General features: G+C 36.9%; 1 protein-coding gene across 16 annotated transcripts in view; it reads right to left on the minus strand.

Moving 5' to 3' along the window:
• The window catches only part of TLCD4 (TLC domain containing 4), a 115394-nt gene that overhangs the window by 33710 nt on the left and 54025 nt on the right, over nt 1-27659 (minus strand). For all 16 annotated transcript variants that reach the window (XM_054530990.1, XM_054530991.1, XM_054530977.1 and 13 more), the window contains 4 exons: nt 18920-19085; nt 14167-14256; nt 12693-12751; nt 11540-11634 (listed from right to left, as the gene is read on the minus strand). In XM_054530990.1, the coding sequence (XP_054386965.1) occupies nt 11540-11634; nt 12693-12751; nt 14167-14256; nt 18920-19074 (399 nt within the window). In that variant the 5' untranslated portion in view covers nt 19075-19085. The remainder of the gene's footprint in view (nt 1-11539; nt 11635-12692; nt 12752-14166; nt 14257-18919; nt 19086-27659) is intronic.

Raw genomic sequence — 27659 nt, forward strand, 5'->3', positions numbered from 1 at the left:
TTACCCTCAAAGGGAAGCCCATCAGACTAACAGCGGATCTCTCGGCAGAAACTCTACAAGCCAGAAGAGAGTGGGGGCCAATATTCAACATTCTTAAAGTAAAGAACTTTCAACCCAGAATTTCATATCCAGCCAAACTAAGCTTCATAAGTGAAGGAGAAATAAAATCCTTTACAGACAAGCAAATGCTGAGAGATTCTGTCACCACCAGGCCTGCCTTACAAGAGCTCCTGAAGGAAGCACTAAACATGGAAAGGAACAACCAGTACAAACCACTGCAAAAACATGCCAAATTGTAAAGACCATTGATGCTATGAAGAAACTGTATTAATTAGCAGGCAAAATAACCAGCTAACATCATAATGGCAGGATCAAATTCACACATAACAATATTAACCTTAAATGTACATGTGCTAAATGACCCAATTAAAAGACACAGACTGGCAAACTGGATAAAGAGTCAAGTCCCATCAGTGTGCTGTATTCAGGAAATCCATCTCACATGCAAAGACACACATACACTCAAAATAAAGAAATGGAGGAAGATCTACCAAGCAAATGGAAAGCAAAAAAAAAGCAGGGGTTGCAATCCTAGTCTCTGATAAAACAGATTTTAAACCAACAAAGATCAAAAGAGACAAAGAAGGACATTACATAATGGTAAAGGAATCAATTCAACAAGAAGAACTAACTATCCTAAATATATATGCACCCAATACAGGAGCACCCAGATTCATAAAGCAAGGCCTTAGAGACCTACAAAGAGACTTAGACTCCCACACAATAATAATGGGAGACTTTTAACACCCCACTGTCAACATTAGACAGATCAACGAGACAGAAAGTTAACAAGGATATCCAGGAATTGAACTCAGCTCTGCACCAAGCAGACCTAATAGACATCTACAGAACTCTCCACCCCAAATCAACAGAATATACATTCTTCTCAGCACCACATCGCACTATTCCAAAATTGACCACACAGTTGGAAGTAAAGCACTCCTCAGCAAATGTAAAAGAACAGAAATGATAACAAACTGTCTCTCAGACCACAGTGCAATCAAACTAGAACTCAGGATTAAGAAACTCACTCAAAACCGCTCAACTACATACAAACCGAACAACCTGCTCCTGAATGACTACTGGGTACATAATGAAATGAAGGCAGAAATAAAGATGTTCTTTGAAACCAATGAGAACAAAGACACAACATACCAGAATCTCTGGGACACATTTAAAGCAGGGTATAGAGGGAAATTTATAGCACTAAATGCCCACAAGAGAAAGCAGGAAAGATCTAAAATTGACACCCTAACATCACAATTAAAAGAACTAGAGAAGCAAGAGCAAACACATTCAAAAGCTAGCAGAAGGCAAGAAATAACTAAGATCAGAGCAGAACTGAAGGAGATAGAGATACAAAAACCCTTCAAAAAATCAATGAATCCAAGAGCTGGTTTTTTGAAAAGACCAAGAAAATTGATAGACTGCTAGCAAGACTAATAAAGAAGAAAAGAGAGAAGAATCCAATAGATGCAATAAAAAATGATAAAGGGGATATCACTACTGATCCCACAGAAATACAAACTACCATCAGAGAATACTAGAAACACCTCTACACAAATAAACTAGAAAATCTAGAAGAAATGGATAAATTCCTGGACACATACACCCTCCCAAGACTAAACCAGGAAGAAGATGAATCCCTGAATAGACCAATAACAGGCTCTGAAATTGAGGCAATAATTAATAGCCTGCCAACCAAAAAAAGTCCAGGACCAGACGGATCCACAGCTGAATTCTACCAGAGGTACAAAGAGGAGCTAGTACCATTCCTTCTGAAACTATTCCAATCAATAGAAAAAGAGGGAAGCCTCTCTAACTCATTTTATGAGGCCAGCATCATCCTGATACCAAAGCCTGGCAGACACACAACAAAAAAAGAGAAATTTAGACCACTATCCTTCATGAACATTGATGCAAAAATCCTCAATAAAATACTGGCAAACCAAATCCAGCAGCACATCGAGAAGCTCATCCACCATGATCAAGTTGGCTTCATCAGTGGGATGCAAGGCTGGTTCAACATACATAAATCAATAAATATAATCCATCATATAAACAGAACCAAAGATGAAAACCACATGATTATCTCAATAGACGCAGAAAAGGCCTTCGACAAAATTCAACAGCCTTCACGCAAAAAACTCTCAATAAACTAGGTATTGATGGGATGTATCTCAAAATAATAAAAACTGTGACAAACCCACAGCCAATATCATACCGAATGGGCAAAAACTGGAAGCATTCCCTTTGAAAACTGGCACAAGACAGGGATGCCTTCTCTCACCACTCCTATTCAACATAGTATTGGAAGTTCTGGCCAGGGCAATCAGTCAAGAGAAAGAAATAAAGCATATTCAATTAGGAAAAGAGGAAGTCAAATTGTCCCTATTTGCAGATGACATGATTGTATATCTAGAAAACCCCCTTGTCTCAGCCCAAAATCTCCTTAAGCTGATAAGCAACTTCAGCAAAGTCTCAGGATATAAAATCAATGTGCAAAAATCACAAGTATCCCTATACACCAATGACAGACAAACAGAGAGCCAAATCATGAGTGAACTCCCATTCACTATTGCTTCAAAGAGAATAAAATACCTAGGAATCCAACTTACAAGGGATGTGAAGGACCTCTTCAAGGAGAACTACAAACCACTGCTCAAGGAAATAAAAGAGGACACAAACAAATGGAAGAACATTCCATGCTCATGGATAGGAAGAATCAGTATCGTGAAAATGGCCATACTGCCCAAGGTAATTTATAGATTCAATGCCATCCCCATCAAGCTACCAATGACTTTCTTCACAGAATTGGAAAAAACTACTTTAAAGTTCATATGGAACCAAAAAAGAGCCCCCATTGCCAAGACAATCCTAAGCCAAAAGAACAAAGCTGGAGGCATCACGCTACCTGACTTCAAACTATACTACAAGGCTACTGTACCAAAACAGCATGGTACTGGTACCAAAACAGAGATGTAGACCAATGGAACAGAACAGAGGCCTCAGAAATAACACCACACATCTACAACCACCTGATCTTTGACAAACCTGACAAAAACAAGAAATGGGGAAAGGATTCCCTATTTAATAAATGGTGCTGGGAAAACTGGCTAGCCACATGTAGAAAGCCGAAACTGGATCCCTTCCTTACACCTTAAACAAAAATTAATTCAAGATGGATTAAAGACTTAAATGTTAGACCTAAAACCATAAAAACCCTAGAAGAAAACCTAGGCAATACCATTCAGGACACAGGCATGGGCAAAGACTTCATGATAAAAACACCAAAAACAATGGCAACAAAAGCCAAAAGTGACAAATGGGATCTAATTAAACTCAAGAGCTTCTGCACAGCAAAAGAAACTCCATCAGAGTGAACATGCAACCTACAGAACGGGAGAAAATTTTTGCAATCTACCCATCTGACAAAGGGCTAATATCCAGAATCTACAAAGAACTTAAACAAATTTACAAGAAAAAATCAAACAACCCAATCAAAAAGTGGGCAAAGGATATGAACAGACACCTCTGAAAAGAAGACATCTATGCAGCCAACAGACACGTGAAAAAATGCTCATCATCACTGGCCATCAGAGAAATGCAAATCAAAATCACAAAGAGATACCATCTCACACCAGTTAGAATGCTGATCATTAAAAAGTTAGGAAACAACAGGTGCTGGAGAGGATATGGAGAAATAGAAACACTTTTACACTGTTGGTGGGAGTGTAAACTAGTTCAACCATTGTGGAAGACAGTGTGGCAATTCCTCAAGGATCTAGAAGTAGAAATACCACTTGACCCAGCCATCCCATTACTGGGTCAAAACCCAAAGGATTATAATTCATGCTGCTATAAAGACACATGCACACGTATGTTTACTGTGGCATTATTCACAATAGCAAAGACTTGGAACCAACCCAAATGTCCATCAATGATAGACCGGATTAAGAAAATGTGGCACATATACACCATGGAATACTATGCAGCCACAAAAAAGAATGAGTTCATGTCTTTTGTAGGGACATGGATGAAGCTGGAAACCATCATTCTGAGCAAACTATCACAAGGACAGAGAACCAAACACCGCATGTTCTCACTCATAGGTGGGAAGTGACCAATAAGAACACTTGGACACAGGATGGGGAACAGCACACACCGGGGCCTGTCATGGGGTGGGGGGAGGGGGGATGGATAGCATTAGGAGATATACCTAATGTAAATGACGAGTTAATGGGTGCAGCACAATAACATGACCCATGTATACATATGTAACAAACCTGCATGTTGTGCACATGTACCCTAGAACTTAAAGTATAATAAATAAATAAATAAATAAATAAAGTATCAAGAGGCCAGGGATGGTGGTGAACCATGCCTGTAATCCTAGCACTTTGGGAGGCTGAGGCAGGAGGATCACTTGAGCCCAGCAGTTTGAGACCAGCCTGGGCAACACAGGCTGACCCCATCTCTATAGAAAATTTTTAAAAATTATCCAGATATAGTGGCGAATGTCTCAGCTACTCAGGAGGCTGAGGCAGGCAGATCGCTTGGCCCTGGGAGATCAAGGCTGCAGTGAGCCCTGACAGTGCCACTGCACTCCAGCCTGGGCAACAGAATGAGACTCTGTCTCAAAAAAAAAAAAAAGAAAAAATTAAGTACCAAGGGGTGCTATAGGACCAGAAATAAGAATACTTAAAGTTTTAAAAGAAACTGAGTGACAACTAGCATTCCCTAACTACATTGGGAGGAAGAAGGGAAGGCAAATAGAGGTATGAACATTAAATTCTTGTCCATCACAGCAAGAAAATACTATCTAACATTATTACCCAACATTGACAAATCAAGATATGGATAGTGTCTGAACAGGGCCACATCAATTCCTTCCCTCCCTGTATGTGCAAAATGTTCCTCATATCAAGAGATGGTCTTATTTCCCACCTCTTAAATCTGAACTGCCCTTAGCAACTCACTTGATAAATAGAATATACTGGAATTACCTATGTAGTAAGTCTTCTGAAGCCAGGTCCTAAGAAGGCTTGCGGCTTCCTCCTTGGGTCTCTTGGAACAATTATTCTTGAAATATTCTTCAGAACACAATTATGGGCTGTGAGAAGCCCAAGCTACACAGAAGGACCACATATAGATACTCTCCCACTGAACTCCTACCAATGAGCCTTTAGATAATTCCAGCCTCAACTGCCATTTAACAGCACCCACATGAGACGTCAAGCAAGACTGCCCAACTGGCTTGCTTTCTCCTTTCATTTTTTAAAAATATAATTAAGAACTCACGAGTCAATGGATTTCAATCAACCACAGTCATTATTCTAATTGATGATGAAAATGTCACATTTTAAGCCAACAGAAGAGTCTTCATATTGGATCTTGTGTCCTTCTGACACAGTCCCATTAGTCTTTGATAGGTTCCTTGCTTTCTGACCCAAGATTGCCAGAACCACTTCAATATGTAAAATGAAAATTCAAATTTTAGTTTTGATCACATTTTTATAATATATATATTATATATTTATATAAGAAATTCTGTTTTTGACATATGCATGTACACATATGCATATAGGAAAAAAGTACATTCCTAAATGTAAATGTTAAGTAAGTAAATAATATAGTTATATAGGTTGTGAGATTGGGGCATCATTTTTTCTTTTTGCTTGTCAGTGTTTCCTAATCCTCAAATAAAAATGAGTTACCTAAAATAGCTTTTTTAAATGGCCTCTGCTAAAACATTATTTATCTCAGTTTTTTATTTACAATATTGCTTTTAGGGAATATTGCTTCCAATACTGCTTTTGGAAACCACTGATTTCCAAATGCATTCTTTTATGGTTCTCTTTCTACCTTCTGAGTTATCCTTTGCCTGATCTTCCTTCTTCTGGTCCCTGACCCTGACTGCACTGCCCTTTACACAAGCCTTCATTTCTACTGGCATATGGGCCACCTTCCCCTGGGATAGCCATGCATCTCCAAAAACCTCTTAACATCTCAAAGTATCTCTCCAAACTGCTTCTCCCATTTCCTTCCATGGTGTCATCTTCCTCTAGTGCTCTGGATCATTTTGGTCTTTTCTTTCCCTTCCTTCTCTGAAATCCAAATTAGATACTGTGCTCTACTCACTGCAAAATGACTCAGATTTGTTTCTTCCTCATTAATAAAACCACCGCTATAACCATCAAAATTAGCTTCTTTGTAATCTGTCACCTATATTACTTCAAGCACCTCCTAAAAGATATCCTCTCCCCCAGTCAGATTTTTTTCTGCATATCATCATCAGCTTTATTTTTCTAACATGCCAATTGTATCAAGTTATTTTCTGGCTAAAGATCCTACAGCTATTCTGTGAAAAGCAAAAATGCAGGGCTGGTGAGTCTGAATTTTCACTCCACCTATCAGCTGGCCCTATCTTACTCATCCATATGTACAACCATCACCCATGTCTACACAAATCCCATACCCTGACACCCCAAGTCCTCAATATCACCCATGAAGATCTGACATCTCCTCAGCGACCTTCCTCAAAATGTTTTCCGACCTAGGAAGCCTTCCCTACTTTTTTTTCCAACCTAAATATGCATATTTTTGAAGGCTGGGTTTAAATCCCATCTATCTCAAAAGCTCTCTTAGAAAATTCAGAAAGGCATAAATATACATATGAACATTTATGTAAAACTTACATAAACTGCAAGAATATACATCAAGTACTATCAGTAGTTATCTCTGGAGAATCAGACCTAGAAAACATTATACTTACTAAGCCCAATATTTCTACAAACTCAATTTTTTTTACAAACATCTATATTCAGAAAAAAAATTAACAGAAATTAACACAATGATCTTTCCATTCCTTAAATTACTATGGTATTACTGATTGATCCCTGGATGACATTTTAATTTTTAAACAGTATCTTATATTTAAATCTTACATCCCTAATTGAAACCACTCATTCTATCCTATTGTTATCCCCTATCCCCCACCCTCCTTAGCTCAAAATCTCTGTAATACCTGGTTGATCCTGCCAGTAGGAAAAAAAGAAAAATAAAAAAATCTTAAAAAAAAAAAAAAAAAAAAACCTCTGTGAGTCACACTGGGGTGTAGAACTATGCTTCAGTAATCTTGAGTCTATATTTTCTGATCCTGTACCCGTCAATATAGCAATGACTCTGGGCCCATTTAATCCAATACACCCATGACAGGTAGCATCACATGTGACACATACATCCATCAGCATAGGTGGCCATTAGATAAGATTCAGATTATGCATAATTCCTTGTTACTTTATCCTTTCCTCTCCTATTCAAGAAAACCTACTAAAATACAAATGAGATAGATGCTATTAAAGGGATAGGATTAAATCTTTCTATAATATTTTTAAATAATTACAAATTCTGACACTTTATTGTTGGTAAATTATGGCAAAACTCACAAGTTATTTATGGTTAGTGTGGTGTCTCCACTCTGTCATCTACCTTTAAGGAGCTTTGCATAGAGTAAAATCTACATTTGCCATGGCCTCTGCATGACTGTGAGGGGAAACAAAACAGGATTTTTCTGATCCCTTCCACAGCTTAAAAGAAAATTCTCCTTTTAGCAAGTGATTATGGAAGTCTGGATTTTCTTACTATGGGAAATTTTTCTACCAGCTAAGAGTGGCTAAGACCAGAGGTTTAGAAGGTAGGGGGGGAAGAGAACTAAATTATGCACCTACTACTGCTAGTATGGCACTAAATACTGACTGTTCTATCACCAAAGGCCTGGACAGAAATGGGCACCCTTTCCCTACTATACTACACTACACTACACTGCACTGCACTGCACTGCACTGCACTACACTACACTACACTACGACTATATGTTGGTAGGAAATAAGTTCTGGGCATCCCAAATTGGAATCCAGTGTAAAAACGTGACTGTGTTCTATAGTGGCAATGATGGGGCATTTTTTAACAGGTAATAGACTGACCCAGAGTCTCAAGCACATTTCAATTGTGCTTGAGACTCTGGGTCAGTCTATTACCTATTAATGGAAACCGTTTCAGGGTACCATCAACCTAGAATTGAGGTTTGGAAACAAAATCTATTACTATGTTTAATAACTATTTGCTTAATTGTAATCATTCAAGGTTTTTGATTATTTGCTTATAAGACAGAGATGAAGGTTTGAGCTAACACACAGGATTGGACTGACAAATCAGACTCATGTGAAACAGTGTTCCTACCTAGCATTAAGCTCTACTAAATGTTACAAAGATAGAGACCATCAAATAATTCAAATGAAGCAGAGAGAGGTCTGGGACATCAAGGGCCACTGGCAACCCAGTTCTTTCTTTCCTTGCTGTGTGTCTACATGACCTTCTCCAATGAGCTGTGCCTTATAGATACTGGGTTCTCTTTACTATAGGTAATCCTTACCCAGGGACACCCTGCTAAGGGCATTTCAGAGTTAATGTTTCTTCTTCCTAACAAACATCAGTACTCTATTTATCCTAAGTCCTGTTGACAAGGAGATTAGACTGGGCCATGTGCCTTCTTTTTCTCCCCTCCTGTCCCCCAAGGAAGTGAATGGATTGGCAGGCCAGCTGCTTTCACCTCTTCCTCCTAGGGTTACTTAAGAACTTGGTGACATAACTTAGCTTATTGTTAATTCCCCCATTGTCTAGTTCTCTTGCATTAGAACTAAATCAAATCATTTCAACAAAACAGGTGCATCACAGAATCTCAGAATTAGAATAGAACCTTAAAGATTATTTAGTGCAAGCTCCTACCTAAAGCTTCTGCTGATTGTATCTACTTTTATATCTATCTGATTAAAGCTATCTTATGGTAGAATAGCCACTTTAAAAGGCCTTTCCATTGTGATAATCTTCCAATCACTGAGGATGTCTTTCTTCTATAAAATAGAAATCTCCCCTACCTCTCTTTACCACCCCATTGGTCCTAGTCCCAACATCAGAATCAATCCAGAATAAGTCTACTCCCCCTTCCACTTAGTAGTCCTTTCCAGGGACATTTCCAGGGACATTTCAAGGCCATCATGTCCTTCTAGTTCTTAGCTTTTCTAGGCTGACATCTCCAGGTCCTTCAATTGTTTGTTATAAGACAATAGCTACCTAATCTAATATCTCCTCTCTACAGTTAACTAGCAGCTCTCTTCCAGATACATGCAAGTTTAGGGACTTCAGATGATGATGGTCTTGGATGTGGTCTGACCAGGCAAACTACGCGTGAATTGGATACCATGCCTCCTCTAATAGAACCTAAATTTGAAAAAGCTTTCTGTTTTAGCAGATAAACTGGCATAACTGAGATGCAGTCATCTACCACCTCCAGGTCATTCTTTATCCTTATGCATTGTTGAACCTAAATGCAAAACTTAACATTTATCTATTAAGTTCTACCCATTTGTTTTCAGTTTATAGTTCCAGGATGAAGCCTTTCTAAAAATGTAATAACATTGTCCAATATGTTATTAGTTCTCCTTCCTAACTTTGTTTCAGTTATCTCATAAGCTTGCTTTAACTTTTTTATTATGGTAAAATATATATGACATAAAATTTACCCTTCTGACAACTTTTAAGTGTACAATTCAGTGGCATTAAGTACATTCATTTTGTTATACAACATCACCACCATCCATCTCCAGAACTTTCCATATTCCCAGATGGAAACTCTGTACCATTAACAGTAATTCCCCATTATCCCTTCTGCCCAGCCAGGATCACACCACTGCACTCCAGCCTGGCAACAGAGCAAGACTCCATCTCAAAAAAAAAAGAAAAGAAATACTACTACTACTACTACTACTACTACTAATAATAATAATAATACGGTGGGCTTGGAAATTGATGCATATTGAATGATTTTCAAGTTTAAATGTTTTCCAAATATATTCTAACTCATTATCTAAAGGCATGGTTTAATTGGAGATAGAAGGTGATTCACAAGGAACACATACACAAAAAAATGAAGGCTATCAAAGTAGTCAGAAAGGGTGTACAAAGGATGGTAGTTTGTCCTTAAAAATTGGGGATTAAAGCATAAATGTGTTCATTTCTCTTAGAATAAGAGATCAGCTTGTCAGGTTTTCCTTGATAATTAGTATCCTGCTCCAGGGGTGAAAGATGAGTATCAGGAAAAAAGGCTGTAGGATTTGTACCTCTCTATATAGACAGAAGAGGATTCATTAAGCTCTAAATTACTCTGCCAGAGAATTTTAAAATGTCAGTAAATATAATAGAAAGATACAAAAATAGCAATCAAGACATTATATAACCTATAATACCTTAAATTCCAAAGAATCTTACTTTTCAACTATTTCTTCAGTAGATACATTTTAAACCTATAGGGAACTTGCTTCTATTCGTCACTTTAAGTTTTACTTTGTTCTAATAACAAAATCATTTAAGAAAAAAAAGCTTACTGCAAATAGCTTAAATGGTTACATACGTATTACGTCAAAGTGCTTTCCAAACACAAGTTCTCATTATTGCATAAGTGATAAGAATTTCATGATCATTTACCCCCCCAAAATTATAATTATTATTATTTTTGTTAGCTTTACTTGGAATAACAAAATGCACAAAATGATCTGGGAATTCACTGCATAGAAAAAAATCTTCTTATAGTCAATGAGTAACTACTATAAGATTGGTAAATAACATAGGATCATTATAGCATCTGTTAACATTCATCATTTCATCTAATTTTTCCTATTTTGTTTCCCTATGAATAGATTCACTTTAAAAAACAAATTTTAAACTATAACAATAGAACATAGACATATCAAAAAAGCAACCATCTTTAGGAAAAAAAATTGCAGTTGCAATATCTACCTTGAGCTTGTTGGTATATTTATGTTGAAAAACAATTGATTCTAGAGAAACCTAACAAACATACAAGGAATATAAAGTTGCTAGTTTACATATGTATATGTAGAAATTTTAGATATATAATTTAATATGCTTTACTGCCTGAGATCTGTTGGAAGAATCCTCTATTAACCTTGGTCTTCGAATTCTGATAAAGTCTGAGCAAGATTTCTCCACTGCTCCAACCTACTTAAATGTAATTATGTATATGTAATTGCACATGGAATTAAACAGAAAAGAAATATTTTCGCTGGCTCATACTCTTTGCTGTTAAATCATAAATGCATCTAGAAATACAGACAAATATATATAGCTACACAATCCTGAAGATTTTAAATGGAAATTCAAAGAATTAGGGTCATTTGCCTGTCCCAAAATCTATGAATACAAACAGACACACTAACACAGACACACATAAAGGTATTATTTTAGTTAATACACAAGATAGCATATCACAAAAGCAATCCCTGAATCCATCTGGAGATGGTCTTTAAAAACTAAGAATTGTATGTTTAGATTTATGTTCACCTTTACATCACTATTCCCGATCTTGTCTGCTAGTTAGGCTACAGAAAATCCTGGAACTCACCAGTACAAGGTAGTATGCATACAGGGACGCACAATGATGCATTATAAAAAATTTGTCACCAATTACTTTCCAATACAAAATTATAATGGACAAATCTGTAAGAAAGAAAAGTGAGTAAGGTATTACATAAGAAGAAAGTTGCACTGTTTTTCAAATGTATTGAACTCTTTCTCCTGCCAACTCATCACTGTCCACTCTGAGCCCACAGCACTTTGTTCATCCCTCAGTTAGTCTGATTATCTACTTTACCATAAAATCTCTGCTCCTATATGCCTGTCTCATCCAGTCTCCTGTGGCTCCTCTAAGACAAGGGCCAGGTTGTGAGCATCTTTATACCCTCAGAATCTAGCACAAGGCCTGGCATATAGGTTGGTGCAAAAGTAACTGCGATTTTTGCCATTATTTTTAATCACAAAAACTGCAATTACTTTTGTACCAACCTAATCATATGTAATATAATATTTGTTGAAAGCATAAATGAATAACTTGTTTCCAGAGTTAAAATAAACAAAAAATATTATTGAATAGAAATAATTTTAAATAAGCTTAAGTGACTGATTTTTGTCACTACAATAATTCAAACAGAGATAAGATGGTCATAGGGAAGGTACAAAATGACCAACCCATTTATAAAACAAATTGTACAAAAAATATTTTAAAAATAAAAAGGAATGCAATTAAATACTAATTCAAAATAGTGAAGCCACCAAAAACTATAACTATTAAAAAGAAAAACAAAGAAAAAAGCTTACTTCTGCAAATTTTACAAAAACAACACAAAACCATGACTACTGGAACACATTTCAAGAACTCTTGCAAGTGAGGGACCCTGAAAGTTAAACTTCGTTAGTTTCACAGTCATTACACTTAAGAGCCTCATTAGGACAAAGAGGGACCATACCCTTGCTGATAAAAAATGTCCAGGCCTCAGTTGTTTGAGGCATCACTCTGTAACTCTGATCTTCAGTGAGAAACAGAAAACCATTTCATGAAAAGACATTTCATGTTCTAACATCATGGGAGGTATTTTTTTCCTCTGTATGCTTCCTAAATGCTATCTCTCAAATAAACCAAAAGCATAGACTCTGTATTCTTTGTATAAATCCGTGAGTAGTTTACAAAGAATTAGACAATAAAACAACATCTCACATACCAGAAATGAGGTAGCCTGAAGCAATAGCAATATTCACGTTTGCAAGTGATGGACCACCCCTGAAAAAAAAAAAAGGTTCCTTTTTAAAGTATATAGATTATAGATAACCGCTACTTCTTTTTTCTATAGAGATTTAAATATAATGAAATTGCTTTCTATAGATTCTCAACTGGTAAGCTGCCATCTTCAAATAAAATTGCAAACACGCAATGACAGTTTAGCCCAACTGTGACACATTATGTGGTACTGGTGTTAGCAGTAAGATAACTACTGCTGTTATCTTACATAGTAAGATAGTTACAAAGTGAACTACTAGTGAAAGTAACACTATCTAAAATAGGTGAACTACAAATATTTAATAGAAAGATTTAGCACAAGTTGTGCCTTCTTTACAAATTTTGATCTGTAAATATAACCAGGAAAATTTGACCTGGAGTAAATCATGACATAAAATACAAAACTATCAAAAATTATGCTAAAGTTTGATAAGGCAAAACTTGAACAATGAATCAAATGTTTGTTATGAAATTTACTTCCCAAAAGAACTGGTTTTATTTTGCTGATGGTCATGTTAGTAAAATGAAAATGAAAATTTTTTAAAAGCTAGAAATTTTGTAGGTAGACTATTTAAAAACCTAGTCATGGAATTAAATTCACTAAATTAATTCTCTTTGAAAAACAGCATCCCAATGAAAATGTATCAATACTGATATTATTCTTATGGGAATAATTTTATATTTATGAATAGAAAAACGTCCTTGCAGTCAAATGGTGGTGGTCAAAAGAAGAGGCTAAATTGCCCTACATCCCCCGGAGCCCACAACTACCTCATCTCAGTGCAGTGCTTCTTCAAACATGTCTGCTCTCTCAAACTAAGCTGAACTAAGCCTTCTCATATTAACACCAGGAAACAGTTTGCAAAATTTCTGCCATTGGAATGACATTTAAATTTTTCTAAAAGGACCATCTTACATGTTATCCTATTACTGCTGAACACAGTTATTATTAGTGCATTAGTGCTTCAAATCCTGTGATACTAAATTCCCATCACATGGCCATCTGTAACTCTCATCTCTTTGATATCAAATGAGTCAAACATAAATTGGAGACAAAAAAGTCTTAATTAGATATTATCCAAGTTGACCACCCTATCTCAATAATGATTTATTTTTCTTCAGAACTGTGACTACAATAACTTGGCTTTACTCATTAACACAGTAAAAATGTTTAAATTATCATCATATTCTCCTCGTTTGGGATAACAATTGCTACACTAAGGCAAAATGGCCTTCATTTGTGTTCAAATCTAAAATAAATCATTTAAATGCACTTTGCTGGAATGTCTGAGCACAAGCATTTTAATAAGGCATATACCATCAATACGTTTTCTGTTTCAAAGTAAGTGATGTTCTTATAAATAATTAATATCAAAACATAAATGAAATTGGCAATCTTAGAAAAAGAAACAGCTTACCAAAGTGGATCAGCTTTAGTAGCCTCATCGAATAAGAAAATGTACAGGCCAAAAATACCAACCACCAAAGAATGGCATGTGGATACTACCCTGAAATTAAACAAAATACACACAAAGATTTTAGATTCTTTGCAATAAAATTTAATTCTGACAAGACACAGAACATTCTGAACAAGTTATACCTGGAAGCATTTATATACAGGGGTGGAGTATAATGGAGAGTATAATGCAAAATTGCCATTTCTTGCCATTTAGAAATCCAAAGGCCACAGCTTTACTTTGGAATAAAGAAGGAGGAAGATACCAAGGCCTACAATTTCCTGCTAGAGAACTGGTGAATCACGTATTGGTTAAAAGTTCTAAGACAGATAGATGCATACATGATGATGCAGCTGACAGACTTTTGTGCAGACAGATGGCAACTGGCAAGGCCACTACCCTTGGCTCCAAGCTCCAGCCCCAACAGCATCAATGCAGGATAAGTTTCCTGCTCCAATCAGCTGGAAATGACTTCCAGATCTACTGGCTTTAACAAACTCCATATCCTTAAAACAATTCGAATGTATCATGATATGAAGATTTATTATTGGGAGGCTTCAGTTTTTAAAGTACGTTGACATGCACTATTGCACTTGATTCTTGTAACAAATTTGTAAGAAAGCAAGGGTAGCTATTATTAGTCCCTCTTTATCATTATTATGAAAACATTTCTAAATAGAAAAATTGAGGACCATAAATTTATACGGAAAATTTGTTTTTAAAAGAAACACCCAAGTGAAAACACAATGTTCTCAAGATCCAGGTCAAGTTTTCTTTTATAGAAGGAATAAGTTTAACATAAAAACCATAAGTTTCTATGAATATACCTTGTTAATAAATTTAATGATGTGACTAATTCCCAACCTCTATGTTACTTAAAGAACTATACTTAGGATACTGTGTATTTATCCATACAATAAAGTTTTTTTACCCAACAATTTCAGATTTCTCACATCTTTATTGAGAAGTTCACAAGCAATGAAACTTCCTTTCTTTTCATTAGGATAAAAAATGAGAGGTACAGCAAAATTTTCTCTCTAAAAATTACTGGTGTGCAATAAATTTTTCTCTATAATATAATCCCAAATCTTTAAAAGTAAAATATATCAACTAATATTAGGTTTGGTATCAGAAAATTTCATTGTAACTTCAGAAACCAATATACTTGACCTAATAGTGTGTTACAAAATAGACGTATCATGCTAAATCAGGCCATATTTTAAATAAGCAAAGATTCTCGCTAATTTAAAGGCATTGACCAAGTATCATTTATAATACCTAAGAATCATTTTGAAATGTGAATAATTAATCCAATTTATCTGGTTTACAAGTCTATAATTTTCATGCCAAGAACACCTTGAGCACAGGATAAAAATGTAAATTCCTTGGCCAGGCATGGTGGCTCACACCTGTAATCCCAGCACTTTGGGAGGCCAAGGTGGGCGGGTCACCTGAGGTCAGGAGTTTGAGACCAGCCTGGTCAACATGGTGAAATTCCGTCTCTACCAAAAATACAAAAATTAGCTGGGTATGGTGGTACATGCCTATAATCCCAGCTACTCAGGAGGCTGAGGCACAAGAATCACTTGAACCTGGGAGGCAAAGGTTTCAGTGAGCGGAGATTGCACCACTGTACTCCAGCCTGGGCAACAGAGCAAGACTCTGTCTCAAAAAAAAAAAAATTAAATTCCTTGATATAAAATAAAATACTCCCTCTAAATGGTCATACAGCCCACTCTCTATTGCTATTCAAAAATTATATAAAATTAAAAAATATATAATCTCTCTTACAAACTTGTTTTACTGTTTGGTAACCATAGTCAGAAAGCTCCCTTTTGAAAAACCTAACTTTTTATTTCTGACACTCAGGCCTCAGATTCACTTCTCTTTTGAGATGTTATGTGGTAAATGGAAAGCATTCTAAGCCCTCAGCTGATGGAAATGGTGTATGATTCAGTACAGAAAAGTTAAATATTACTTGGTCCAATCAAATATCTCCCTCTGTAATGAAGAGGAAAAACAAATACCCTGCCCTCACTCATACACTATTCTGTATTAAAAGTCTATACTATAGTTTCAGAAACTTCTGTTAATAAAAATTTTACATTTTATTATTTAAAATCAGATTCCTAGCAAAGGAAAATTTAGATTCCTTAGTATCTAAAAAGAAATTCCAAGATATTACCCTAGATATTGAAAAAAAATTTCAATTTTTTTTCAAAGAGGGTGGAAAAGAAATGTTTGTGCATATAAAGGGATAGCACTCTAAGGAAATGATTAATGACCATTTTAGAATAGCAATTTTAAGTTACTAATCACAAGTAGTGTAAATATTGCCAACAGAAATTATATAGCTCAGTCAAAAAGAGCTAAATTTTAGAGAAACATTTAAAAATTAGTAGTATTTCAACACAATAAGACTTTCGATGTGATAGGTAAGAAAGTGAATATAAGTAATTAAGAAAATTTTTTTACATTATAAGATATAACACCTGTAAGTATATACGTTTTCAGAAAAAGTAACAATTCAGTACAACAATTTCTCACTTTTAATTAAACTGCTGTTTCTCAAGTGGGCATTTCCAGTTATTTTTTTTCCTCCATTTCTTTTTGTACTAGATGGCTCAGACCACTCATTGTTTAGAGACTCTTTCCTGATCACAAGAAAGAATTATGTGTGTTTACCTGTATGTTTCAAACTGGAGGCTGAATTTTAAGACATTTATACATATTTTACTCAAAATACAGCCTCCTTTTCCTACTTTGCACTCTCCACCTCACAGCTTAAGTCCTTTGTAAAAAAAGCTGGAGTGAGAAGCAGGAGCAAACTTGAGAGAAAGAGAAAACACCACTGAATACCTAAATGAATTGTATATAATCCCAGACTTTTTCAAATAGAAACTCAGTTTCCCAAATGGTATTTCCTGTGTCATAGAATGGCAGTGATAAGACTAGATAATGCAAAATATTTTTCAATTTCATTTCATTTTCATCTTGGCTTCCATCTCTCTGTACCCTTCCCTATTTCTCTGACTTGCAGCTACCTAACATTCAAATGCCTTTACCTATCCTAACTACAGGAAAGAGGAAATGAAAATAGTTCAACATTTAATCAGAGAATGTATGTACCCCCTTCTCTTTCCTACCATTCCATCTATCTTCATATGTTAGAAAAGATTTTTTAAAGTAATGGTATCTCTAGTATAACGCATTTGAACAATATTTTTGTGCTAGTCTTCAGACAAAATAATCATACTGCTTATTTTTTGAAAATATGTGGAGAAATAATTCTTGCTTTTTGGGTGAAAAGAACTTTGACATGTATGAACCCGATACATCACTGTAAAGTGCAAAAAAAAAACAACTAGAGTCTTATTAAATTCACAGTCTGAATCATAAAAGTAGATCCCTGCAAAACAATTTGGTTCAAAGTAAGGGAATTTCAAATCAAATATAACCATTCTCAAATAAATACTCAGACACTGATAGAATTTCTTCAATTTTAAAAGGAAATTTCAATGAAAGATAATTATAGCAAACTTTAGAGACTTGCTGAATCCATTTTATGGTTAGTATTAACTTCAACTAAATAGCAACAACAAAAAATATGGCCATGGCTGCTCTGACTCACTGAGGTTTACAAATGCACAGCAATGTTTGGGGACATAAAATGCTCTAAAGCACGTGAAGAAGTCATCAGAGCCATTTTGTGTTTGAAATCTTCAGAGATTAATAAGTTGTACACACACAAAAAAATTGCAACCAACTTTTTAAAACTCTGGCAGGATGCAGTGGCTCACACCTGTAATCCCAGCACTTTGGGAGGGCAAGGTGGGTGGATCACCTGAGGTCAGGAGTTCGAGACCAGCCTGGCCAACATAGTGAAACCCCGTCTCTACTAAAAACACAAAAATTAGCTTGGCATGGTGGCGCATGCCTGTAATCCCAGCTACTCAGGAAGCTGAGGCAGGAGAATCACTGCAACCCGGGAGGCAGAGGTTGCAGCGAGCCAAGATTGCACCACTGCACTCCAGCCTGGGCGACAAAACGAGACTCTGTCTCAAAAAAATAAATAAACAAATAAAATAAAAATAAAAAATAAAACTCCAGCAGATTTCTATATCAATAGATGTCTAATTCTTTCTCCATTTACTTTTCTGTTTAAAAGAAAAAAACTAAAAAGAAATTTTTATTTTAAAATTATATAACAAAATAATAAATGCTGGAGGGCTCTAAATTATAATGCAAAGTTCATTAAAAGATTCATATGCACTGACTGTACGCTTTGTTCCCTGGTGTGTACAGTTTAACTGCCCCAGGTCTGGCTAAGTTGGCCAATGCTGTATGGTATAAGCTACTCAAAAGTACAACTAATTTTTTCTTCCATCTTCGTTTCCAAAGAATATGTTTGTTATAAATATTTCAAAGAAGAACACGAAAGTACTAGTATTCATCCACAATCAGCTGGAGTCTACTTCATCTTCACATACTTCCTCAGAAACTTAAGTAAATTTCTCCTAACATCTTTCAATATATGAATTCTTAAACTTTTTTTTGCATGAGATCATCTACTTGTTTTTCCTTTTATTCCTAAGATCAAATAAAAATTTGGCCTTACATTAGATCCTAAATGGAATACTTTTTTGAAATATTTTAAATAATTTTATCTCATAAACTAGTTTCTTTTCATCAATTACATTTTCATATGCTTTACCTTGAGTTCCATTCAATCTTCTTTTTGAAGCTGAGACTATTGAAACCTGGAGAAACTTTTGCTGAAAACCAGTAACTTACAAAGTAGAAAAGAAGCTGAAAGGTGAAAAAGCTGGTACAGGTAACACTGATGAACAGTTTTGTGTTGATCTCCATATTTCTTCAACCTGTTAAGATAAATGACAGCTATAAATTGTTATCTCATAATAAACCTAGAGTAATGTTTTTATTTTAAGAAATATGTCTTGTAATTTTAGTAATTTTTAAAATTTAGAACAAATGTGAGAATATAAAGAAACTATAGGAATTTTTTACCTTTTGTATATTTCTTCACCTTTACCATCTATTTGTCATGTATCTTATGTCTGTTTTATCTTAAAGATCTCAATATTAGAGGTGTCATTTATAATTTTAACATCACGATATTCAAAATTATCTAAGTCTTAACATTAACAGGGAATTTCAAGTACTATAAGTAAAAAGTATTCTAATAATAATATTTCAATTAAATTTAGGACAAATCACTTGATTTCTTTATCCCTCAATTTCTCATCTATGATATGAAAGAGTTGGTTGCATAATTTCTAAGGAACAATCAAGCCAAAAATCATAGAACTAACACTGCCTGTAATAGCAAAACAAAAAAAAATCCATAATTAAAAAACTAATTTTGCAGCAGGACAAACAACATTTAAAACAAAATTAAAATCTTAAGAACACAGTCTTAGAAAAGAGCCATTGCACTGTTGAGGCAAGACAATAGGGTCTGGAGGCAGGGAACCTAAGGTCGATTCATACTGACTTCCTAGAACTAAATCAAACAGAAAAGCCCAACTTTACACACCTAAGTAACAAAATAACTGGAGGTTACTCCCTTTGAAAACCCCTCCCTCACTTTTCTGAGTGGCAAATGGAAAACTGAAAGTACCTCTGATTGGTTGCTTTCCACAACCAATCAGACGTTTACATAGGAGTATAACTTTATAACTTCGTTTCAGCCTCTGATTGGTTGCTTTCCCCAACCAATCTGACTGACTGCCAGCCAAGTCTTCCTTTGCATAGAAGTGTAACTTCCCCTCCCCCCGCCACGCCCCCAACCCCACCTCCAGATAGTCTTGCTGTGTCCCCCAGGCTAGAGTGCAGTGGTGCGATAGATCTCAGCTCACTGCAACCTCCGCCTCCCGGGTTCAAGCAATTCTGCTGCCTCAGCATCCCGAGTGGCTGGGATTACAAGCACGCACCACTACACTCGGCTAATTTTTGTATTTTTAGTAGAGACGGGGTTTCACCATGTTGGCCAGACTGGTCTTGAACTCCTGACCTCGTGATCCGCCCACCTCAGCCTCCTAAAGTGTTGGGATTACAGGCGTGAGGCACCACACCCGGCCTAGACTGTGGGCCATTACTTCATTTGCATGGGGTGTACAACAAGTGGCCAATGGGAAACCTGTAGCAGGTATTTAGGCCCTAGAAAATTCTATAACCGGGCTCTTGAGCACCTATGGTAGGACCCACTCCCACCCTGTGGAGTGTACTTTCATTTTTAATAAATCGCTACTTTTGTTGCTTCATTCCTTCCTTGCTTTGTTTGTGCATTTTGTCTAATTCTTTGTTCAAAATGCCAAGAACCTGAACACCCTCCACCGCTAACACTGTCACTGCACAAATGAGAATTTAACTTTTAAAACATGCTCTTCAATCACACACATTCTTGGAGCGAAAGGCCTGCAGGGCTTTTTATCCCTTAAAAAAAAAAAAAAAAAAAAAGAAGATATTTATAAAAGAGCTTCAGGTCTTAACAATCGAGTTAGCAGAAAGAATAGTACTATGCATATATGCACACTCAAAGTGTGTTTTCTATCTCATTGAGCTGAACTTTATTTGGCTCCTAAAAATCTTAGGAGCATTCAGAGCAAAAAAAAGGCACTAAAGCATTTGCTCATATCCAGCAAATACAGCATTTCTATGGCTCCATCTTTGATAAAGCTGATTCTCAAATGAAAAGGAAATAAATCAATACACATTTCCAGCTGCCTAATGCAAAGAAAGAAAGTCACCTACTGAAGTCAATTCACCACAGAAAAGCCAAGTCATTGACTGCACTAGCAATAACCCCACTTCATTCCCTTCCGACCAGGATATCGTAATAAGAATCAGTCTCCCACAGGGCCCCTTCCGTCAGAATTCATATGTCTATAATGAATTCTTTCCTCATTCTTTGTGTGCGTGTGTGTGGGGGGGGGGGGGTGTGTACTTGGTAAAAATATTGATATTACAATTCTTCTCTATGAGACTCCATTAACTTTACTGCTCTTTTACTTTTTAATTCAACATATGTTTATTGGGTATTAAAATTTTAATTTGTGGTTTTTTAGCCTAGGTTTAATATTAACCAAACAATACATAAAAGTTTTGTACATAAATTAAGTATCACCATAATTTGCTAAGTGGGATGTAAGGAGAATAATGCTTTTCTAAGATTAAAGCAAATAGGTATCTGGAGGCCAGATGGACACAAAATTGGAAAAAAAATATAATGAGTAATCAGAAGAGAATGGAGAATCTAATCTTAAATGTGAAGAGGTTTCCCCTGAAGACTTTCGTATGCTCTCTGCTGATCCTAGAGCAGAAGGTGGGCATGGGCTGCTCTTTTAGTTTGTTAAAATTCAATGTATACAAAGCATTTATTTCATGAATGTTAAAAGGTGTCATAAAACATATCATACCTTATCCATTTTATGAATTGTTCATTTAACTAATGTATTTAAAAGCACTCAAACAATTCACGATTAAAAAATGTATCATCCCACCGTCCCCCAAAAATCGAGTTTTTAAGTCTTTGTTATACTGGATGAATATTATATTTTGAACAGAATTATTATCAGGTAAGACTTTGGGATATATGTTGAGAGTCTCCCTTTGGAAAAATGTTTCATTTAAAACTAAATAAAGAGCTCCATATATTCAAGCTGTGACTTCCATTAAAAGCTCAACAGATAGAAGCCAATTAAATTGTTCTACTCTCAGCTTTGCCTCTTAGTAAACAGCTGCTTGCTTAATCAGTCATGCCAAATCAAGAACTAATCTAGAGATCTTCACAAATTTCCCCAGAAAACCAAGGCTTCTGGTAGGAAGCAGCTACCCCGTTCATTCACTTTAATGCATGAATCAGGCAAGAAAAATGGTAAAAAATGATAAAACCAAAGGATGCTCATTACTAACACATATTAAGGGCCTGTGAGAGTTTGGTGATTATTAAGTACAGGAATATACAGTAAAACTGGAAAAGCAGACCTACTTCATATACCTCTACAGGTAGCTAGTAGCCGGCAGAAGGCTGGGATACTATTTGGCCTAGCAAAGAGCAGCTGAAACAGATAAGGGAAATACTTCTGTAGCAATTTACAAGAGCGTCTAGACATGAACTCTACAATATAATTAGTCCATCTTGATTCACAGGAATTGTGAACATCAAAGAAACTTTTCCAGAGACCTGTTGAATGAAATAATGTTTATACTTTTCATTCAAGATGGTTTACATAAACTTTAATTGACATTGATTTCTTGGTAGGGAAAAACATGAAAAGGTCTGAAGTACAGTCATGCACTGCATAACGATCTTTCAGTCAATGACAGACCACATATACAATGATGGTCTCATAAGATTATAATGGAGCTGAAAATTCCTATCACCTAGAGACGCTGTAGCCATCATAACACCGCAGCGCAACACATTACTCGTGTGTTTGGGGTGATGCTGGTGTAAATAAACCTACTGCACTGACGGTCATATAAAAGTTTAGCACATACAATTATGTGCAGTACATAATAGTTGACAATGATAATAAATGACTATGTTACTGGCTTATGCATTTACTACACTATACTTTTTATCATGATTTTACAGTGTATTCCTTCTATTTATTAAAAAAACACACACACAATTAACTGTAAAACAGCCTCAGGAAAGTCCTTCAGGAGGCAGTCCAGAAGAAGGCATTGTTCTCATAGGAGATGACAGCTCCATGTGTGTTATGACCCCTGAAGACCTTCCAGTGGGACAAGATGTGGAGGTGGACGACAGTGATATTGATGGTTCTGACAGACCTAGGCTAATGTGTGTGTCTGAGTCTTAGTTTTTAACAAAAAAAGTAATAAAATAATAATAACATAATTGTAAAAACAGAAGAAAGCTTATAAAATAAGGATATAAAGAAAATCTTTTTCTACAGCCATACAATGGGTTTGTTTTCAGATAAGTGTTATTAAAAAGAATCAAAGGCTGGGTGCAGTGGCTCACGCCTGTAATCCCAGCACTTTGGCAGGCCGAGGCTGGTGGATCACCTGAGGTCAGGTGATCAAGACCAGCCTGGTCAACATGGTGAAACCCCGTCTCTACTAAATATACAAAAAATTAGCCGGGCATGGTGGCACGCGCCTGTAGTCTCAACAACTCGGGAGGCTGAGGCAGGAGAATCACTTGAACCTGGGAGACGGAGACTGGAGTAAGCCAAGATCACGCCACTGCACTCCAGCCTAGGTGACAAGAGTGAAACTGTCTCAAAAAAAAAAAAAAAAAAAAAAAAAATCAAAGGTTTAAATCAAAAAGTTTATAAAATAAAAAAGAAACTAAGCTAAGGTTAATTTATTGAAGAAAGAAATTTTTAAAATCAATTTAGTGTAGCCTAAGTGTACAGTGTTTATAAAGCCTACAGTAGTGTTCAGTAATGTCTTAGCCCTCCACATTCACTCACTCACTGATTCACCTAGAGCAACTTCTAGTCCTGCAAGCTCCATTCACAGTAATTGCTCCACAGAGGTGGTGTAACATTTTTTATCTTTTTTTTTTTTTTTTTTTTTTTTTGACACAGGTTCTCACTCTGTCATCCAGGCTGGAGTGCAGTGGCACAATAAGAGCTCACCATAACCTCAAACTTCTAGGCTCAAGTGATCCTCCCGCCTCAGCCTCCCACATAGCCACCACATCCAGCTCTTTTTTTTTTTTTTTTTTTTTTTTTGTAGAGACTGGGTCTTACTATGTTGCCCAGGATGGTCTCAAAGTCCTGGCCTCAAGTGATCCTCCCACCTCAGCCTCCCAAACCACTGGGATTACAGGTATCAGCCACTGTGCCTAGTCCAATTTTTAATCTTTTATACTACAGTTTTTAACTGTACCTTTTCTATGTTTAGATACACAAATACTTGGCATTGTATAGCATCTGTCTACAGTATTCAGTACAGTAAATGCTGTACAGGTTTGTAGCCTAGGAGCAACAGGTTATGTCATATAGCCTAGGTGTTGTGGTAGGCTATTCCATCTAGGTTTGTGTTAAGTGCACTCTATGATGTTCACACAATGATAAAATTGTGTTAAGGACACATTTCTTAGAATATATCCCCATTGTTAAGCAATGCATGACTGTACATGTCTTAACTATCAGCTATGAGAGCCCTTCCCTTCCAGCAGGAGGACTCCCAGAGACAGGGCCCTGGGAAACAGCACTGCCAGGGCTAATTCAGTCTTCACATCAAAAAACAGTCCATCCATCTGTCTCTGGTCCACCATAAGCCAGGCACTGTGCTGGAATACAAAATAGGGAGACATGCTTACAGCCAGTAGGGATACAAAGAAATTGATCCTCATCACACAAAGTGGTAAGTGTAGGGTGCTAAGGGAATGCTCCCTGCTTTCCAAGGAATAAATACCCAGGAGAGGTAACACAGAACAGTGAGGAGGTATCCAAAAGTAAACCAAGAGGACATCTTCTCTTCTATTAAAATCTCAATAAGATGCTTTGAGGCTGGAGCCCAAAAGACTCAGTTCTCAGCCGGGCTCATGCCTGTAATTCCAGCACTTTGGGAGGCCCAGGTAGGAGGACTTCTTCAGGCCAGGAGTTCAAGACCAGCCTGGACAACATTAACAAGACCCCGTCTCTACAAAAAATAGAAACATTAGCTGAGTGTGGTAGCACATTCCTGTAGTCCCCACTACTCAGGAGGCAGAGATGGGAGGATCACTTGAGCCCAGGAGATGGAGGCTACAGTGAGTTATGATTGTGTACCAGGGCACTCCAGCCTGGGTGACCATGCAAGACCCTGTTTCAGAAAGAAAGAGAAGGAAGAAAGGGAGGGAGGGAGGGAAAGAGAAAAGAAGACGAGGAGGGAACGAAGAACAGAGAGGAAGAAGGAAGAGGGGATGAGGGGAAGAAGGGGCAATTTTAAAGGAAATTGACTTTAGAAAAAAACAGACTCAGTTCTAGTAAGTGAGGTTAGGATTACCAGCCCCTCCCCACCAAAACACGATCACGCACTCATTTCCCCCATTTGTGATTCCTTTGCAAATACAGGGATTCCTTAGAGAATATATCAAATACCAGTGCCACTTCCATGCACATACATAACCCCTCTCCTTCATTTTCTGATATAATCCCCCAGTGAGAACCACTGCTGGAGTGTTTTGCAGTAAAAATCCCTAAAAAGAAGGGGATGGGTCTGTGTGTTTGTCTTTAAGGGCAGCAAAGAAGGGGGAAGCTGGGAAGAATGCCCCAATTATGCTTAGCATTCCTTTTCCCATCCCTGGCAAGCTCCCTTTCCTATTTCCTACATTGATTCCAAATATTCACTGCTCTCAAATCTCTAGTTCTCCCTCTTAAAATAGATGAGGTTTCTTCCCATTTGGCCAAGAAAATGAAGGCGATCAGGCATAAACACCTTTAACCTGGCAATGTTTACTACCTCCCCCCAACCCCCACTACCTGCACCTCTTCTCTGCATACTATAGGTTCTGCCTGGCTATGCACCCTGCACCTTCAACACTGCTTATACTGTGTGCAACTAGATTTCACCACCCGCCATGCACCAGCCCTGAATGGTCAGCCACCCTCTGGATGGGCTCCATTTGTGCATCCAGAGGCCCCGCAGGTTCTACTTGGCCCAAGTTGAACTTAATCCCAACCAGCGCTTCTCTGTGGTGCCATACCTCAATGAATGACATGGACATCCACAACACTGCCCCATCTTCCAACCTGGAACAGCTCAGTCATCCTTGATTCCTTCCTATACCTTACCTCCACAAATAACTGACCAACAAATCCTGGTAGATTGGAGAATACCAAGTGAAGGATACCTTGATTCCAGCAAAGTTCTGAAAGTTTCTCATGATAGCCTTATGAAAAATACCAAAAAAAGTGGCTAGATTAACAAAGTTAGTGAGCCCAAGAGCTAGCTGAAAACTAGAAGCAGCATGTAAATTAATGATCCAAAGTAGAATTGAGAAATATCTCCTGATATTTTATACGATTTTCTCTTTTTTGGTCCTGTTTTAGCAAATATTTTTTGTAAATATTTGTATGTTTACTTAAGCTGCATATAACACAGAGGTGGGAAAGACAGCTAATACATTAAGTAAACACAATCAGGTCTTGAAATTATCTTGATTAGACGAAATAATGAATCCCAATCATAAAGGCAAAATATAATAAAATTTTTAAAGGCAATACCAAAGTATAGGACTTGGCATAATGGCCATACACACAAGACCTTAGCATTGTAAGTGACACAAATCAATGAAAGACAACAGTATAACGACGATACTAAACACACACAAAAAAAACAAATTTCAGGCTCATTTATACTCAGAAAGAGTGGAAGTGCATCTTTTGATCAAGCACCAGTCCCATATACTCCCAATTAATTACATACCAAAGTACCTTTAGAGTGGTGTAAAGATGGTAATCTTATCATGTCATAAAGAGCCAAGAGGCTGAGTAATGTTAGCTTGGGAACAAGATTTCTTAAAAAAAAAAAAAAAAAAAAAAAAAACTTCAAAACTTGAGAGCAGGCCGGGCTCAGTGGGTCATGCCTGTAATCCCAGCACTTTGGGAGGTCAAGGCCAGTGGATCACCTGAGACCAAAAGTTCAAGACCAGCCTTTTGCAACATGGTGAAACCCTACCTCTACAAAAAAAAAATACAAAAATTAACCAGGTGTGGTGGTGCACGCCTGTAATCCCAGCTACCGGGAGGCTGAGGTGGGAGAATCACTTGAGCCCAGGAGGCGGAGATCACATTACTGCATTCCAGCCTGGGTGACAGAATGAGACCCTGTCTCAAAAACAAAACAAAATGAACTTGAGAGCATTCCTTGAACATTTAAAGAAGTGTTGTGGCTGGGCATGGTAGCTCACACCTGTAATCTCAGCACTTTCGGAGGCCAAGGTGGGTGGATCACTTGAGGTCAGGAGTTCAAGACCAGCCTAGCCAACATGGTGAAATCCCGTCTCTACTAAAAATACAAAAATTAGCCGGGCATGGTGGTATGCGGCTGTTGTCCCAGCTACTTGGGGGGCTAAGGCACAAGAATCACCTGAACCTGAAAGACAGAGGTTGCAATAAGCCGAGATCATGCCACTGCACTCCAGCCTGGGCGACAGAGGAAGACTCTGTCTCAAAAAAAAAAAAAAAAAGTATACAAAAAAATGAGAGCAGGAACTTATTCTGCATTACTCAAAATGACACAAGTGGGCAGTTTAACTTAACCACCCTCTAGCCCTTTAGAAGTGTCCAAGTGTCTATCAAGGAAGTGGTAAAAGAACAGCTGGGAGGGTTGTCTGCAGAAGGCAGGGGCCCTAGTCTAACTTTCAGAGGACTCAGCATACAAGATTTGGGGTCTAAAATTGAACTTAATTTTGGTATTCAGAAAGACAATTCCTATTACATTAACTTCTCAACATTCTATCAGAT

This window comes from Pongo abelii, chromosome 1, assembly GCF_028885655.2.
Source record: "Pongo abelii isolate AG06213 chromosome 1, NHGRI_mPonAbe1-v2.0_pri, whole genome shotgun sequence".
In the NCBI taxonomy this organism is placed as follows: domain Eukaryota; kingdom Metazoa; phylum Chordata; class Mammalia; order Primates; family Hominidae; genus Pongo; species Pongo abelii.